Source organism: Melampsora larici-populina (assembly GCF_000204055.1).
Source record: "Melampsora larici-populina 98AG31 unplaced genomic scaffold MELLAscaffold_21, whole genome shotgun sequence".
NCBI classification, from domain to species: Eukaryota; Fungi; Basidiomycota; class Pucciniomycetes; order Pucciniales; family Melampsoraceae; genus Melampsora; species Melampsora laricis-populina.
The window spans coordinates 1,015,946-1,034,458 of NW_006768785.1; the positions used below are offsets into that span (position 1 = coordinate 1,015,946).

The following is an 18,513-nucleotide window of genomic DNA, read 5'->3' on the forward strand; positions in this document are numbered from 1 at the left end:
TGTTCTTCTTTCTTGGGGTGCGGAAAACCATTTCTTATATACTGCTTTCTGATCTAGTACCTCTAGTACATCAGGGTCTCTTTATGTGCCATCATAAGGGTTTCAAATCTGCTACGCTGAAACCAGAAAAGGATACACCCTGTGACAGATCAATATTGAGTCTTTGCAACGGGTTGGCTCCTTTGAGCTTTGCTGTCATTGCCCAGGAGAACCCTTTAATCTGATGCTGTTGTTCTGACAATGGTAGTATTGCCAAATACTCCTCATGGCTGACAAACGTGGTACACAAATATTGACACAGTGGTTGTTGCACTGCTTTCAGAGCTGCCAGGATGCCTTCATCAAAGCTTGTGTGTTAATGGTCATTTCATCCAACGTCAAAACCACACCACCATAGATAGCGGAGGATCTGTGGAAGCACTGCAAGACTCCCACAAAAAATATGGGGTCTTCTTGTAGTGGCTGGTCCACAGCCCTATTTGGAAACAGAAATTTCCTATAGTGGGTCATGTGCAGCGATCAAGCTTGTATGTAGCATGTCCACATGTATAGTGGGACACATAGCCAGCACTATGACCTGTATATACCCATTCCCTCTACACCAAGGGCATGTATTGGTCCATGCCCTCTGTACCCCAACAACTCTTATTGAATACTACGACCAACTCAATTTGCCGCCAGGATCCCTCACTCACCTTGTCATCTTCTATCTACTACGCCCAACTCAATTCACCTCCAGGATCCCTCACTCACCTTGTCATCTTCTATCTATAATGCTCCCCTCCAATTCACAGCAAGAACGGTCAACAAGGAAAATGAAGCAGATGTCCACTCCCATTAATATCCTTTCTCAGTGTAAGTACACAGGTACATAAATGTAATATTTACAAGACCTACAGTAATGCAAGATGTATGTGAGATCAAAGGCTTTTGTTTAAGCTAGCCTTCAACCTCATATCCCCTATAGTTCCTGAGTTATTTGGATGTAACGGTCAAAAACGGCCTTAAAATCAAATGTTGCAATCAGGCCTTGGAGGGATGGAAAAAATTTGTGCCCAAGTGAGAAAAGTTGAGAGCCTCGGAGTAGGCTTGGCTGATAGCCCGACTGCGTGCACATCTTTTGAAGTGCTCTGAAACTTGAGGCAAGGAGGGATGTGTTGTGTGGAGCCCAAAAACTGAAAAACTGGTTTTGTCAGATGCCTCTATAGGCACATTCCTGGGTCCTGTTGCAGACCACCCCCTTCCCATCCCATGTTTGTATTATACAGTATGTTGTTCTTTTCCCCGGCTAAAAGGGGGTGGTCAAGCCTCACAAGGGGGGGCTGCCTTGAGTAAAATTCAAAAAGTTAACCACTGTGAGGCTAATTTTTCACCAGTGTGGGAAAGGCCCCAAATTTGTATTAAATTTCAACTTACCACACCCAATTTGATGCACAAGTGAGGATGCTTGAACAGCTGTATCCCCAAACTTATCAAAGTCCCTCTTTGAAAAACAAGTAGTCAAGAGAGGGACTTATAGTTATACCTTATAGAAGAAATTTGGCATGTGAGCTGGGAAAGTTTGGCTGGGAAATTTTTCATTCCTCCATACCTGCGTACCCTATAGACAAATATCCTTTGAACCAAAGAAAAGAGTTGTGCGCCTGCTCAACCTATGCATACTGGTCCTCATCGAATTCTCTCTTGGCTTCAGGAAAGCAGGTTTGTCAGCTTTCTCTCTGATCTCAATGTTTTTTTGCAAACTTCACAATCACATTGCTCTGTGAGTTTTGCATCAAATCAGAACTAGGCTACACACATGTGTATAGATTAAGTGGGTGCACGACTCTTTCCTTTGGTCCCAAGGATATCTGTTTGTAGGGTACAGTTGTCTCTGACATAACCCATCTGTGCTGTAAGCCATACTCCATCAACACCCATACAAATTTGGCCATCTGCAGAAAAATTGCAGAGAAAGTGGGTGCATAACCCATAACTTTGTAGTATCCCATAACCCATAAGGTTTTTGAGGGAAACCAGAGCTCATAACCCATAATTCAGGGGTCATTTGGACAAAAAAATGACCAAGGGAGGCTTGAAAAACTCTAAACATGAAGATTTACAGACAAACTCTATTGATGGTAACCTTATTCAACCTTATTTAACTTTCACACACAGCACATCATGAACTCAATTACATTAAGGACCAGGCGCAGAATCCCAGGTCTTCGTATTACCAAAACAAGTCGTTTTTCACGTTTGCTCACATTCGTGGCTGAAAATGGAGTTATTTTGCCATCTGAGATGACATGTGTGATGCAATCAGTGAGTCAGTGGTTTTCTTCTTGTCGTGCCTCATATAGTTTCAGTGAGGCACAACTTCATACACTCATGAATGATGAGTGTATGATGTTGCTCTTTGCATGTCCCCAGATTTGTCGCATTGCATAGTAAGGGAATAAAAAGTTCTATTTCCGGTTCTTTTTATTTTCTTACTACTGGAGGTTTTTGACGTGTAACATTTGATTTGATGACGTTTTGGAAGTGATTTATCTTGCACTCTCTTGCACTTCTATCCTTTTTGGCTTGTCTGGTTAACCTGTGTGAGCTTCATTCACAGCAAAGAGCTATGGCTTTTGAAATAACCTTTCTGTGAAAGGTTGCAAGTGTATGTTGAGCCCGTAATCCAATCTCCTCAGTTACATTCTTTAAATCTGTACCTGTGTGGTCAGTCTGATTTCTATTGCTTCGGTAGATAAGTTGCTGTGAAGCCTATTTGGCTGGAATAGTAAATGGTGGACTTTCATGGGGACAAATGTGAGCGGCAGTTGGTGAGAGGAAGGGAGATCAAAGAGGAATCGGCGTGAGTCACAGGGAATCTGATTTGTCAAGAGAACAAGCTCAGCATTTGCGCTGAGGTGTCAATCATTGGACATCTCAAAGCCTAGGCATGGTGTTAGATAGGTAGGTGTGTGACATGCTGTAGCATGTCACATGCACTCTAAGTGAGATCATCAAGGATCATCAGCAGATCTCGAAGTCAAAGATCAGTCTAAAAGTGCTTTTACCTACTAATAACAAGCGCGAACCAGGAAATCTGCGCCTGGTCCTTAAAATACTTCCTGCAAACTTGTCCAAATACAGTGTGGCCAATATTGGGGAAGGTTTCAAGAATGCAACAAGAAGCAAATGAAAAAGAATCTATAGTAGGAAATATACCTCCACCACCACGGCCTACCAATGAAGAATTCCTCAAAGCCTCAGATATCATGCTATATTACTTTGAAAGTGAAAATGCACAAGAAGTGCAGGGGTTTGAAAGGGCCATCTGAGCCTCTCTTAGACACTGCCGATTGCTATGTGTTGAAGCTGCAAAGCAGCAGACTCTTTGTGATATGTTTTTTGAGGTTTCCTAACAAGTTTGTTTTTGTTTCATACAATCTTTGTCATAACCCATATTTTGTCAGTAAATATATAAATATGGCTTTTGAAAGAGATTGAGGTAACCTATACTCTAGCAAAACCCATGCTTTTGGGCCACATTTTTATGTCAGAGACAACTGACACAGATTTTTGAAAAAGTCCCCAGCCAAACCTTTCCAGCTCACACACCAAATTTTGTGTATAAGGTATAGGTCCCTCTCTCGACTACTCGTTTTTCCCAGAGGGACTTTGTGAAGTTTACTGTATCCCATAAATGTGCACCAAAGATTTCCTGTGGTCGCTTGCTGAATACTGCTTGTTTTCCACTGCGGTAAATGGTTATGCTTATAGCGTATGACCTCAATGGATCTCCCCAGCCTGTGTATGCTAATACAATAGAGTACGAATCGCATATCAGCTTTAAGTTGATCTGATTCGGCATATTTAGACTGCAACACCGAACTGGATTGCAAGAAGATGTCATCTCGAGCTCTTCGTAAAATACCATCGCTATACTCGATACGTCCAATCTGTTATTCATCAAGTAGAAATCATGTCACCACACCTGTCAAACAACCGCTCAGTCACCCAATTGAGACTGATTCCAGTCAACCCAAAACACACTTTGGTTATAAGGAAGTACCTGAATCAGCAAAGAGCACGCTCGGTGAGCAATTTTATACGATAATATGACTTCCGTACGTTTTTCTGATGGCATTATCAATCGTCATCATGGGTTTTCTGAATGTCGAGTAGTGAAAGAAGTCTTTAGCTCGGTTGCATCGTCGTATGACATCATGAATGATGCAATGTCATTAGGTATTCATCGATTATGGAAGGATCATTTTGTCAAAAGTCTCGATCCACATGGACCTTTGAATTGTTTAGATGTTGCAGGTGGAACTGCAGATATTGCACTTAGAATCTTGGACCATGCTCGATTGGTTCATTCGAATCGAGAAACCAACGTCACTATCCTAGATATCAATCCAGAAATGTTAATCGAAGGACAAAAGAAAGTCAATCGAACCATGTATTACGGTGGTAATCAAGTTTCATTCAAATTAGGAGACGCTCAAGATCTCTTAGGTAGCGCTGGTATACCTGATGATTCTATGGATCTTTATACCATCGCTTTTGGGATTAGAAATTGTACCAAGATTGAAGATGTGTTAAAAGAAGCTTATCGTGTACTCAGAAAAGGTGGAAGATTCAGCTGCTTAGAATTCGGCAAGGTTGGGAACCCAGCTCTAGCCAGGTTAGTTTTCCATATTATGAGCCCTTCTACACGTTGATCGCCGGATGTCAAACAAAGAGCTCATCTAGAATATCTTGCCAGTCTATATGAAACCTACAGTTTCAATGTGATTCCTAATCTCGGTCACATTCTTGCGGGCGATCGGGATTCATATCAATGTAAGCAGCATTTCTCAACGCCCCACACAGACTTTTCTCGGTTCAAAACAAATCATAACATCTGACTCTTTAACAATAGATTTGGTCGAATCAATAAGAAAATTTCCAACTCAAACTAAATTTGCTCAAATGATAGAAGATGCCGGCTTTCAAGTATCAAGTCGAAAAAGATGGGAGGATCTCAGCTTTGGTGTTGCTTCGATTCATAATGGAATCAAAGTTTAATCTTTTCAAGAATCGAATTTTCAATATCCAAGGCTTATCTTATCATCCTTCAAATGGCTCGCTCCAATCAAGTTGAAGTGAGGGATGTTAACAGCTTTGTGATGAACAAAAATATATATCAGCCTTGTCCTGTTTGTAATTTTATACTAAAGTTTTACCAGATGTAAAAGAGCTACCTTGTTTCATCTATTAGAGGCTAGAGCTCACAGCAAACTGTAATGAAAAATTGCTCTTCTTGTCTGCTTCCTTACGGATTATTCAGCCATTGAAACTTAAAACTACTGATTGGTGCTCCCATGAACAGAGCTGATTGATTACTGATTGACCAGCAATCATGAGTGAAGGTGACACCATCAAGGTGAAAGCACTTGCCACAGATTTCAATCAATGCTTTACATTTGAAAATCACTACTCGTTATGAACATCACAGGATGTGCAAAGGCGTATTCAAGCTGCTCCCGCTTGTCCAAAACGCAGAGGTATATCCAGTAACAGAAATGCATTGCTCAAGCCCTGTTAATAACCCTGCAACCCTAAAAAAATATATAACTGAAAATATACAATGCGCTAGGCTTATACCAAAGCAAAAAAAAGAACTCATAAAAACTTACAAATACACGTCAAAAGGGTATTTATATATATATATATATATATGCAATAACTTCAATCGAGTTAATTTAGCTTCTATCTATCTGTGTCCTTTTATATTTAAAGTTGACCTGATAAACACTTCCTAAGCATCCACATCTTCTTCAGTTTCATCTAACGTACTTCTAAAACTGCTCTATTCGTTTCAAGACTTCAGCTTCACATCCACCCTTCAGACTCTCAACCACCTGATCCTGTTGAACTTCTTCTATCAGATGACACACTTGCCAATTCGTACGGATCCATTTTTCCATGAAACCCTGTAGGTGAGGTTGGTGCAGGGGGTGGTGCCATAGACCAATCCTCGGATCTTCATAGCTCTCCACCCATAGGTATTTCCCTCTCGTTTGCTGCGCTCATGTCCAGATCCAGAAGAGAGCTTACATGGGCTGGCTCGACGAAGATTGCGGGAACTTTCGAATAGAATGTATCGATCAAATCCATCAGTTCTCAACTTCTCAATTCATACAGGATAGATTGAAAAAAGACAAATCAAGAATATTCTTTCACCTTTGGTCTGGCCCTGTTTCTTTAGAGCCATTGTGGTTTTGAATTTCCGTCGAAGCAGCAGAGTTCTGAAGAGGCCCTGAACACGGTCAAAGTTAACAAGATCTGCGACTTTTTCTTTCTTAGTTTTTCGTTGTAAGAGTTCTTCGAGTCTGTACAAACCGATACGATTGCCAAAGAGAATGAAGAATGTGAGAGTGATGAGTTCGAGAGCTAGATATGATACAACCTTGCCTGAAGAAGAAGATGAAACACTGACTGTAATCCTTGATCATCTTCAATCAATTTTCGATGCGCTAGTAAAAGCATCATTCCAGTAAATGATAACCCTCGTCCTGGTTTTTCGGACATCAGGGCTTCTTGATATAACTGTGATCAATCGGCGTGTAAGTTAGTCTTCCATCAACCTCGCGAGAACAAAAAAACCAAACAAACGTGATTGAAGAGATTTCGGCGCGCTTTGGTCTCCGTAGGGTCCAAGAATGATAACCGTGCATTAAGTTCATGAAGGTCAAGCCCGGGCGCATGAGGACTGAAGCGTGAAGTCGAGGCTTGGGTATCAGAGTGCATCCGTTCTGCATCTTCAAAGTTGACTGAATCCGGCTTTTGCGTACACGCTTCAAGCAAAGCTGGTAAACGGAGCTCGGGTGGATAGATGCTGACATTGAACGCGCCCGTCAAGCGCTAAAATAGAAATGAAAAATGAGACAAACTGAGGTTGTTGAGGCAAGTGAAAAGATAGACCCACCGCAAAGAAGGGGATGAACTGATGTCGCTGAAGGTAGCCAGTCCGATCGAGATCGAAATCAGACCAGACCTTTTTGAACCTCCGCACTGTATATGCAAAACATTGGTCAAAGCATGTTTTTTTTACCTGAGATTTGTAGTAAGAGCACACATACCTTCTTCCCTGTCGATCGCTTTCACCTTTCCGTACAGTTGAAATACATAAGCAAAATTGTCTACCACCAAACCAGTAAACATGTCTATCATCCAGAAGGCGTTAGTCTCCAAATCCAGTGTATCTTTTTGTCGAGCAGCTAGAAACTTACTCAATATAATGTACATCGAGATGACGTTCCACGATATGAAAAGGATGTAGGCGGCCTCGGCGCTGCCGCAGTCATTGAACAGAAAGTTGGGCGATGATACACAGTAAGGAGCTTCGATAGTGTACTGTGAGAGGATATGCGTCAGTCAGGACAAGACCTAGAACGTGGGAAATTACAAGACCCAATAGCTTACGTCGTGCATAAACGAGTTCCACGCCTCCCTTTGCCACAGACAGACAGGATCAATAACATTTATAGGATAACAAAGAGTAGTTTGAGATTTCTCACCCAGTACTCTGAGTCGCCAACATCACGAGTGCATTGGCTAAGCTCTGGTAATTTGAGTTCCTGGTCAACGACGAAGGACCCATCCTTGTCAAGCTAAAGTTCTCAACAAAAAGAATTCCCCACACAACAAAGAGGACAGCCCATAACCCCAACAAATTGGTGATCGATGGAAGACTAGAGATGGCCGTTTTGAAAAGCTGGTTCAACGCATTGTTCTTCACCACTAACTTGAAGGCAATTGCGACTAAGAAGAATTTCTGAAACTGAATCATCACATTGCTAATCTCTTTGTTAGCTAAAACAACCGGGGCCGTGGTTGCAAAGGTTCCGATGATGACTAGCACATCGTAAAAATTCCATCCGTTCTGTCGAAAACTGATCCAACCTATTCCCATGAGTCTGATGACCACGTCAGCCAAATATATTGAAGCAAGTAATAAAAATAGCATATCTGAAAAGAAGACCGTCAAAAGACAGTGCCAATATCAATGTTGTGCTATTCTGTATCGTCGCAGGAGGCAAACAAATCAATCAGAAAGAACATACCGCGATACTGGTCCAGCTTCGTGGCACTGTTGGACCTGGCAAAAGTCATCAAGATGATGACGTGGAAAACATACAATCCCGTCATCATTCTCGACCACCATCCGTGCTTTTGGGTTGCACGGCTGTAACACCAATCACGTATGGGATCGCGTGGCCGTGCCCTTGGTATTTTCGAAGGCTGTTGACGTAGGATCAGTCGTCTGAGATTGATCCATTGTTGTTGCTCAGTGGTTAGAAAGGCCGATCCAGACCGTTTCAAGAAATTGTTGATGATGACCGCCAAGAATAACGTCAACACGACCGTAGCCCCAAAGAGATTGTAGACTAAAGTGTAGATCGCATTGATCTGAGTGGCATCTTGACTCGGTTGTTGGTCTTTCCCAGTGATCGACATCAAACTGACCATGACATTGATCCAACCTTCCAGTGAGATAATCTCAAACAAGATAAGTACCGCAGATCGAAATGAATCAAATGAGTAGACATAAGGATTGTTCCACACCCTAGGCATCAAATAATTGAAGCTAGCTGGCGCGCCACTCAAGCTGGACGGTGCACCCACATACTCGCCGACACATTGAGCTTTACCCAAGATACCAGGGGAGCTGTCATTACAGCTATATAACAAGCCGGCAAAGATGTTTTGACCCCACACGGCGAAGGGCACAATGTACATCACTGTCAAAACGGATGCATCGATCAGATTCCCGAAGCCCAAGACAAGGACGTTGTAGAATGTCTCTCGCATGCTTTGCGACATGTTGATCAGTCTCAGAGCACGAAAGGCCTTTAAAGAACGAGTGATTCGACTAGTGGTGCCTCCATAGACTAGAGACGCAATGACGTCAGTTATCAAGGTGATGAGGACCAAAAAATCGATTCGATTCCATGTGTTAAGGAAATATGCATTGGGAGTGAAGATGAAACCGTCTGCAACGATTTTGATGAGGAATTCCAAGACGAAGAACATTCCCAAACTGATCTCGGCTTGATTGAACCAGGTGTGAATGGACTCGCCGTGCAATAGATAATGATGCTGTTTATAGACCGGTGTGGCGATAGCAGCGACAATGACACTTCCTGCTATAGCCGCAAATACCGTCGACTCAAATGCAGTGCTAGCTATCTTATTGGCTTGTTGCCCCAAGATCCGCTCTCCATAGGCCGGTTCAACTAATTTCTGACACATCATCCTGATAATGTTGCGCTGCGAGAAGATCCAGAGAGATTTGTCATAGGTTGGGTGAGAGGCGATGAAGTCCAACTGCAAAGCTCGACGTTCATTACGTTCGTCCGCGTAAAATCTTTGTCGTTGACTTGCAGTCATCGACATGTAGTCTCTATGGCGAAGTCGAAACTTTGTGTAAGTTTAAGAGAGATCGATGATTTCCAGGTTTATGAGTCTTGAGAAAGACTGATAAAACTTACAAGGATTTATCATACTCTGCGTCAGCAGCAGCATGAGCCGTGACAGCATTCGGGGCCGATTTCTTCGTAGGATTGTCAAGATGGAAAGCTTTCCTGGCTCGGATTACAAAGGCGTTTTGATGTACTGATGTGTTCTGAACAGTTGGTCATAGAGTCAGTAGACGAGCACGAGAGATCAAGTAATTGATGGTTCACATACCTCGTCACCACGCGGCATCGTAAAGGTTCGGACCATTGACTTTTGCATAGGCAACCCCGATTTTCCTGGGAGGTTGTCGGCGACGACTGATTTGGGCTTGACATAGTTATATGGATTGAAATTGGAGTACCATTGATAAGGTCCAACCTCAGGCCTGGACCGATTGATAAGTGCTCGTACTTGTTCCTTTCGTTTTTGCTCCTCTGCCACAGCAAAGCCCTCAGAGATGACGGCAATGAACATCTGTAGCAAAACGACTAAGATCGTTTGAGAACAGGTTTTTTGTAAGCGCGCTGCAAGATCTGTATCTTCAGTCAAACTCACAATTAGCAAACAAAAACCAGCAAGAGATCATGATTCCTGAGATAAAAGCCTGGCCGTAAGGAGCCTGAGCAGCCATTGCAGAATACAAGACAGTTGTCCAATTTTCCGAAGAGAAAATCTACGAGGCAAGAGTGAGTCAGGTTACGGTTTTTGGCAATGAGCGTGATCGCCACAATCCTACCTGGTACATCGCCAAGAAAGCGTTCCACATTTGATAAAAAGTCATTTCTGTATCGTCACTCTTGGGAATTACACCGCGAAACAGTTGGACCGCCTGTAATAGGGGAAGTTTTTTTGTTTGAGTTTGGAAGTCAGGTCTGACTCAAAAAAACTGACTGACGAGCAAAGCAGCAAAGAAATTGATCCCCATCAGAAACAGGATCATGTTCATAAGTCCAGTGAAAGAACCTCGTAATTTTTGCTACGTAAAGATTTCGAGAACATGATAGTGAGTAAACTGAGTTGAGCGATTGGATAAGCAGCACAGAGGATGTAAGTGACTGACCAGCAAAGGCCCAGTACGTGGAAATGCTACGATAACGCGATAGAATCGAGCGATTTGAAAGAACGTGAGCCATGGGTAAGCAGGCGAACGCTTGAACAAGGGGATTTGGATCACGATGGTGATACAAGCTAAAGTGGCATCAGCCATGTTGACACCGTTAACAAATTGTCGCGCTTGATTAGGTAAGTAGCCGAGAAATCTCAGCAAAATTTCAAACACGAAAGCAATCGTGAAGTATAGTTCGGCACGATCTGCGAAGAGTAACAGTCAGCACCGCATTGAAGAGAATATGAGCAAAAGATCTAGCTGACCTAGCCAGAGACTGGCCTCCGGAGACATGTTTGCTGTTCTGGTGGCTTGCACAACAAAATCGGCAAAGACAACGAGTACCCAAAAGTAGTACAGCCAATTATTGACCTTTCTCAGTAGACTGGGTTTAATAGACTTCTTATGGGTAGCGGCATCTGATACACTATCATCCGCGTCGAGTAACATAGGTCTGGAACGCACATACGGCACGACAAAGAGAAACATCAGTCGTGCTGTGAGAGTTGTCTTCGTGAACTTCACCGCTCACCCAGAACTGCTGGCAAATGCACTACACTTTGTCTCGTCCATGATTTCAGCAAAGGTATTTGTAATCACCGCGACCAATATATTCAAGAGCCAAAAGTTCAGGACGAGTAAGCAGATCACAAAGAACAAGCAGGACAAAAAGTATTCTGCATCCATCAGGCTGTACATCATATTGGCCCATGTATTCGCTGAGGAAGTAAGAAAGAAACAAAAACTGAGTTAATAAGACAAAGGCACAAACAAGGATCAAATGGGTAGATTTCATTACCAGATGCAATCACAATCACCTGCATTGCTGCTCCAGCAACGTTGTCGAAATTTTGAGTCCCATTGTTCGGATTGCCAGTTTCCTAACGTTGATAGATTGCGGATGAGCCACTGACTGGGATAGTGTAGTAGCGGAAGACCACCAGAAACGAGTTCAAGATTCAATGTGCGTACCATGCAAAGTTGACCTTGCGGACAAAGATATCCTTTCGGATTATTGAACGGCAGGCCTGTCGAATTTTGAACAAATCCACGAGGAAGTCCTGTGACCGCTTCATAGTGGCCGCCACAAGATTGCAAAGGGAACGTGTAGTTTGATTGGCCAGCAGGATCTATGAAGAAACAAAGGATATTAGTGATCTAACACGTCGAGTAAGTGACGTCAGGTTGAAACAGACTGACCTATCCAAACACAATATCGCTCAAAGGAGCCCTTGAAGCTTTGTACACCAACGATACTGAACAGGACAGCAGCGAAAAAGACAAAAAATAGAACGTTGACCAATAATGGAGAAGCCCGCTTCAATGAATTTAGAATGACCTAAAAAGGTAACAACGCACAACCAGATGGTACATTAATAATTCTTGTTCATTCTCCTGTGGCTTATAAGGAGGAACGGATCAAGTACTGACCGTGGTTCCAGACGTGATTGTCAATAATCGCATGAGTCTCAGAACACTTAGCGCTCTGAATACATACAGCTGGTATTGAGATTCCCAGCCATAGACGCTCAACACAAATGAAATCCAAAAGCTGACGATGGCAACAAAGTCAGTACGATTCCAAGAGTGTCTGAGATAAGCAGTTTGAGTAATCAATTGTTTCTGTTGTCGCTTGATTCCTGAGCGAAAGGGAGTTTCTTGAAAAAAGATTTTAGACGATGGACCCAGAGAGGGGCCCAGGGACATTGTACGAAAAGGCTGAGATTTGGCTCTATTAACGAATATGTTAGAGGTTTGAGGGGTTGTGGTGGGTATATACGAAGGTGTTGAGTTATGTTGATAGTCATCGGCAAGGCTGGCATCATCTAAACTAGCTTTGGGAGGATAAGAGGAAACCGAGACTATCTTTCTTTCAGGATCATCGTCATCATTGTTGGAAGACCAATCTGAGCCGTCTGCAAGTTGCAAAGGTAAAGTGCTGACCGATCGATCTTTGGGGTGAGAGTTTGGAAATCGTGGAGAATTTGATGCTTTCCTACCAAATCGGGATTTAAAAGACAGTTTTTTATTCAAGATCTCGGCCACGGACGTGGGCGTGGCTGAGCCGTCGTCATTAAGTACAAATCCAGAAACAACGATTCGAGCCATCATTTCGAATCTGAAGGAGAGGTTTTTAGTTGAGACTGTGTCAATCACTTCACGTTACATGAGTCCTAGAAAACATTATGGACTGACGTGAAAATACAGAAGAGGCTAAAAAGCGCATAATCCTCCCAGGTATGAAAATAGCCCTTGCTGGGGCGCGGAAAGTCCCAAACACTCTTCGAAGATTGAATTGTCAAGACGACCCCATCCAGAATAATGAGCAGAAAGATCAAGGGTTCCACAATCGTTGACTTGAACAGATAAAAAAGGCTCAATCGAAAGCGGTTTCGAGGACCAAAGATCCCAAGGGTATGGCCTCGGAGTTGAAGGTAGGGATTCGAGTCAGTAGAATGATCTCCAACATTGAGAATCGAATGTCCATCCTCGCTATCAGTCAGCCTTTGATGAGGAAATTCTCTTTCGCTGGGAAGAGCAGGACCGCAATCTGTTAATTCGATTGCACTAAGATTTCGACTGCCAGGAGGTGCGGAGCAACGATTATCAGGCAGAACATTTCCTGCTAGGTTGACAACTCTGATGCTCGTACGTCGGATAGCACTAGCAGCAACAGAGAGAGTATTACGCCTATTAAGCAGCTTTGATCCCGAGTTACGTTTCGGATCGCTATGGGGAATATTCAGAAGATCGGCGTGGTCTTTAGAATTGGCTCGTGGATTCAGTATGTGTGAGCTGCCGGATGCAATAGGTTTAAGATGGCTAGTATCTGACATCATGTTGTTTGTGACGTTGGTGGATGTAAATGGCAGTGAGGATGGCCCAGCTTGACCAGGAATTGTAACCAATGATGGATCGGTAGTGTCATATTTTGAGTGTTGATCAGAATTAGGTGGAAAGCCATGATGATCCGAGATTGTTGAGGTAGTGAGATCAGAGGAAGTGCGGGCACGGCCATGTTTGGTAGTGATAGGGCTTGATTCAGGTAAGATAGACCGATTGTACATCTCAGAAGTGAGAGAAGAGTCAACAACTGATCTGCGACGGAATGAGTCCAGATTGTTGAGCCAGATCTCGTAGGATGAGTAGTGTATTGTTCTCGAGTGTGAAGGGGGCCCCTAGAATGTGATGATTGATCTTCAAAATGGTTTTGCTCTGAAAAAGATCTTCGACTTGAGCTTCTACTTCTTCTATGTAGACCTTCATTGATGGTACTAGTCACGCTAGAGGACAGGATATCATTTGAGGGAGAAAATGTTGCCTGTTGATCGCTTATACTGAGACGAGGTTGTAGTGAGCTAACGTAAGTGACAGCCGAGATATCGGATTCTTGATGGATCGGATTTCGATTTGAATAACTATTGATGAAGTCTGAATGAGTAGAGCTGAGTGGTGATAGTCGAGAAGAAGCAGGTGATGAAGTTAAAGATGATGGAGGTTGTGGTGAAGTCTTGGGTATATCGAGACGAAGTGAACCTGGTTGAGACATAATTGTAACTCAACTTTCTTCCTTTCGAAGTCGAAACAACTCGAAACGGTTGTTCTTCGTATGTACTCGTAGTGGTGGTGTCAGTTGTCTCAAATTTTCAATTTAATCAAAATTTCGTTGTCCAATTCACTCTGTTTCAAATATGCATTTGATCATCATCACTGAAAATATAAAGCGAATCAGCTGGCGAAATTTATAATGACCAGACGAACCAACACTCTTGGCTCATCCGCAGTGGAACTGCCAAAAACTATGCATGTACTCTATCTTGGACTGCAAATTCCTAGGCATCCCAATTCTCAACCCAGCGCCTTGCAACACGCTTGTTGCAAGGGACTCGGCATGTATTTAATCTTAGACCCTTGGTAGCATTTGATTTGAGAAAGGTGTTGTGATTGTTCTGGTAAACAAAGAGAGCTGGAGCAGGCTGTATTGAAGGAGTTGATAGCGTTAAAACGCTCGAGGTGGAATGAGCAAATGTGAATCACACCACGTGAGTTAAAACTCTCTAGTTTGGAGAAAGAGTTGAGGCTGACGATTAACTTCAGAGGTTAATCTGAAGATGGAGTTCTGCACCGAAGTCCCTGAAGTTGATTAAAAGGGTGGTCTTCTGAATCTCATGAATGCTTCAAAAGACTCTCAATCACTGAATGTTTGCCTTAACATGCGATGAACATGTTGCCCTGTTTTCCCCCGCCACTAGTTTCCACTTTTGGGAGCACAACTCAACTTCATCATTTTGGATGCAATTTTCTTTTGCAATAAGGCTTAAAGACAGATCAACACTCGGAAAAATCAACAGAAAACGAGTTGTGCTCCCAAAAGTTAAAAGCAGTGGGGGGAATCTCTGGGCGTGTTGTAAACACCAACTCACTCAAGAAAGCACAGTTGATGGAGATCTATCACACCTAATAGATTGGTGCAGTGAGATCATTACAGTGTCATGCATGACTCCTTTGACTTTATATTGTTCAGATTTCAAGGTAAAGTAATAAAGTATGAATAGAATCAAAGGGTCACACTCAATGCATTCACTTCCACTATGTAGCTGCAAAGAATCATTCAACGAGAAATCTAAATCAACTGAAAAACAACATAGTGACATTGACAGGACGGTATGGGCTATCAAATCTAAATCACATTAATCCCAAATCTTATCTCAGGCAAGGCAGGTATGATATCAAAAAAAAATTGTCGCAAAAAAATCCCAAACTTCGGACTCTATAATTTGGTCACAGGATTGAGCGACACATATCATTTTAGAGAAACACACAAGGCAGGAAAACCAAAAAGAACCAAATCAACCTAATTCACACTCATTGCTGAGCACTGAGTGAGCCGAATGAAACCCATCATAGGATCAGTACACCAACAGAGAGAAAGGTTTCAAAGGGTCAGAAACCACTTACCATTGCACTTGCGGCCCATGACCACCTCCACCCTCTTCATCGTCTTCTTCCATATCATCCCCATGTCCATTAGCGCGACTCTTGCCAGTCCTGGCTTCCGAAGCGTCCTGCATAACAACCTCTTCAACGTGAATGCTAGATTCCCAAGTAGGAAGAGGTCGACGAGCAGGAAGAACAGATTCAAGAACTGGGCAAGCAGTTGCAGGGAGTTCGTCTGGAAATAAGACTTTGATGACCAAGATAAGGTCACCAAGTGAATGAAACCGCTGTGAGGGCATTCCATTTCTAGGAACGAGCTTGGTGGAGTCTATGATGAAGACAGGATAAAACCGAAACAAGTCAGAAAAGAGACGAGATCGGGATGAAGCAAGGCATGTTTCGCATCAACGTACTGGGCTTAATCACTTCACCCGGCTTGACTTGAATCATCAATGCTCGAGAATCAAGATGTTCTATCGGAATCACTCCACCAGCAAGCGCAGTCAACAAGTCGACTTCGACCTCGGCGATCAGATCGTCACCTTTACGCTTGAAGACTGGGTGTGGTTTTTCTTCGATCACAATCACAACGTCGCCCGGAGTTGTGTTTGGAGCCTGATCGGCCTCAGCAGCAAATGTGATGCTCTGACCATCCTGCATACCCTTCTCGACATGGACTTCCAAGACTTTCCTCTCTTTGACAATCTTGTTGCCTTCACAAGTTTTACATCGGTCCTTGGCATTGATGATCTCACCCTTACCCTGACATTCAAAACAAGGTTGCTGGATTTGTTGTACCATAGGACCGAGTTGACGGAATGCGATTTTGACACCTTGACCTTTACAGCCAGCACAAGGCTTCACTGCATTTGCTTTACCGCCGCGACCATCACATTTCGAACAGATGACATTCTTTTGTAACGCAATCTTAGTTGTTTTGCCGAGGTATAAATCTTCCAGAGTCACCTTGATGCGATGAACCAAATCTTTGCCCTTCCTTGGGCCTTGTCGACCTCGACCGCCACCAAACTAGAGATAAACAGACATCAGTTGAGGTGTAGTGAAGACTAGAGTGGCAAGATGCTACTGCTTACCATACCACCTCCACCTCCAAATAGTTGAGAAAACAAATCACTCGGGTCTACACCACCCATTCCAGCTCCACCTTCAAGGCCCTTCTTTCCATACTGATCGTAAAGTTCTCTTTTCTCGGGGTTAGATAGCACTTCGTAAGCTTCGGAAACAGACTTGAATTCGTCTGCACCAGCAGGGTTTTTATCCGGGTGTAATTGCAAGGCCTGAAAATGATATCCGTCGATGAGTAACGGGATATATGATATATTTGGGAAAACAGAAATCTTTTCTACCTTCTTCCTGTAGGCTTTCTTTAGGGAGGTTTCGTCTACATCAGGCGAAACTGAAAAAAGTGATAAAGCACAACAGGTTCGATGTCAATAAGATAAGAAAAGAATAAAATTGAAACCCATAAAGGTTCACTCACCGCCCAGTCGGTCGTAGTATTCGGTTTCAGCAACCATCTTGAGCGAGGCTTGTTAGTAAAGAAGCAGGTGACGGGAAAAGCTCAGAAGCTCGAACGACAAAAGACGCCGGAGTCGTATGAAACGCTTGTCAAGAGTGCTTTTGAGGAGAACAAGATATCGAGATCGTGATCGGCTTGTTAAACGGATGTGAGTTTCTTGGAGAGAAGGATGAATGTGGACGTCTAGATTACGAAAAGACGTAGGTTGATTCTAGTCGAACTTGAAGTGATTGATTGATTTCTTATACAAAATTAAAAAGTCGTTGAGTTTCTTTTTCTGTTGGATAATTTTGAAAAATAAAAGAAAATGAAGAATATAAAGCTAACTCTGACTCTGAATCTGATTGATATCAAGTTACAAATTCCAATTTGATGTTAGTCAAAGTGTTACTCTTTACAAAAAAACCGTTTCTTTAGTCAGCCACTTTCATTTCACCTTTGTCTTTCACTTCTCTTCCTTTCTCTGCGGGCCCAATCTGGAAATTGTTCCAGAATCATCCACCAGCTGCCAGAACTTCAATCGAATTTTTTGATGGGTTTGACGCGTACTGCGGAAGTGTGACATGCTGACTATATCATGTTATCCGGGGTTGTAAATGGCACGTGGCCTTTCACAGAGTTGAATCGAGAAAGAAATCCATGACGTGATCATGTAAGTTTGGTTGGAATCCCAAGGGAGCTCAAGGGCCAGCGCGACATTTCCTTTTACCGCTTGAAGTTGTCACCTTACGATTGTAGTCAGTAGACGTTCTCATTCACCAACTCGTCGCAGGTGGCCCAAATCTTGGGAGACAATTTTGACATCACAGACTACCCACATTGTTTAACTCATCTTTTACCAAAACCCCGACATGATTCGTAGTATATACCAACAGCCTTACTATAACTCGAATGAATACTTATGTTCTTTGTGATTTCTTATCATTCGCTTAACAAAAGACTGGGTATACATCCTTGTGATAATATCTTATTTATTATCCTTGTTGTGATGCTTGTATGAGCATATATTGTTTGCATCATTTCTTCTACTGCTGGGGACACATGAGCAACAGAATACCAAAATCCTCCAAAAGTTCAATTCTCGAGAGCTTTGATAGTTGTGCAGCATCGAAACAGAAATTGGGGTCAACAAGGGAATAAAAGATGGAGGTCATTAGTGGTGCGCGGAGATCCCATATGATATTCTTTCGCAAAACTGAGTTGGAGGTTATATGATATTTCCACTTTTCTTACGGACCCTGTTCTGTGAAAGACTCTGCACTGATAATTCCCCTGAAATAAATGCTTTTAAAAGCAGAGTGTGATCATTTGGTACCGCAAGGTACCCTCAGAATTTGAATCGAGATATCAAAGTCAGTGCAATTCCTTCAGTTGATGACCTCGAGTCAACTTCAGCAGCTTTGGGTTTTCTAAAGATATTGTGAGCTGATATCTCCTAAATAAATCTTAA

At 42.8% G+C, this 18,513-nt stretch overlaps 3 protein-coding genes across 3 annotated transcripts; 1 reads left to right on the forward strand and 2 right to left on the reverse strand.

The window, feature by feature from the left end:
• Positions 1 to 3,879: 3,879 nt before the first annotated feature.
• Positions 3,880 to 5,043, forward strand: MELLADRAFT_36380 (uncharacterized protein; the record flags this gene model as incomplete). The annotated part of the gene is made up of 4 exons (XM_007410609.1): positions 3,880 to 4,069; positions 4,156 to 4,660; positions 4,742 to 4,818; positions 4,898 to 5,043. 4 exons carry the CDS (start codon positions 3,880 to 3,882, stop codon positions 5,041 to 5,043), a joined length of 918 nt encoding a protein of 305 aa, XP_007410671.1.
• A 1,111-nt stretch (positions 5,044 to 6,154) lies between these two features.
• MELLADRAFT_48591 (uncharacterized protein) lies at positions 6,155 to 13,422 on the reverse strand (the record flags this gene model as incomplete). Its single annotated transcript, XM_007410649.1, has 23 exons — positions 6,155 to 6,350; positions 6,458 to 6,567; positions 6,634 to 6,882; positions 6,947 to 7,032; positions 7,101 to 7,184; positions 7,251 to 7,374; positions 7,444 to 7,471; positions 7,539 to 7,989; positions 8,085 to 9,424; positions 9,513 to 9,646; positions 9,712 to 9,968; positions 10,036 to 10,153; positions 10,217 to 10,309; positions 10,376 to 10,456; positions 10,541 to 10,791; positions 10,852 to 11,012; positions 11,118 to 11,304; positions 11,385 to 11,466; positions 11,558 to 11,715; positions 11,786 to 11,924; positions 12,017 to 12,304; positions 12,530 to 12,704; positions 12,782 to 13,422. The coding sequence occupies 23 exons, from the start codon at positions 13,420 to 13,422 to the stop codon at positions 6,155 to 6,157; spliced, it is 5,433 nt and encodes a 1,810-aa protein (XP_007410711.1).
• Positions 13,423 to 15,139: 1,717 nt separating this feature from the next.
• MELLADRAFT_74912 (uncharacterized protein) lies at positions 15,140 to 17,459 on the reverse strand (the record flags this gene model as incomplete). Its single annotated transcript, XM_007410648.1, has 6 exons — positions 15,140 to 15,464; positions 15,545 to 15,851; positions 15,937 to 16,552; positions 16,618 to 16,821; positions 16,891 to 16,940; positions 17,025 to 17,459. The coding sequence occupies 6 exons, from the start codon at positions 17,059 to 17,061 to the stop codon at positions 15,452 to 15,454; spliced, it is 1,227 nt and encodes a 408-aa protein (XP_007410710.1).
• Positions 17,460 to 18,513: the final 1,054 nt, after the last annotated feature.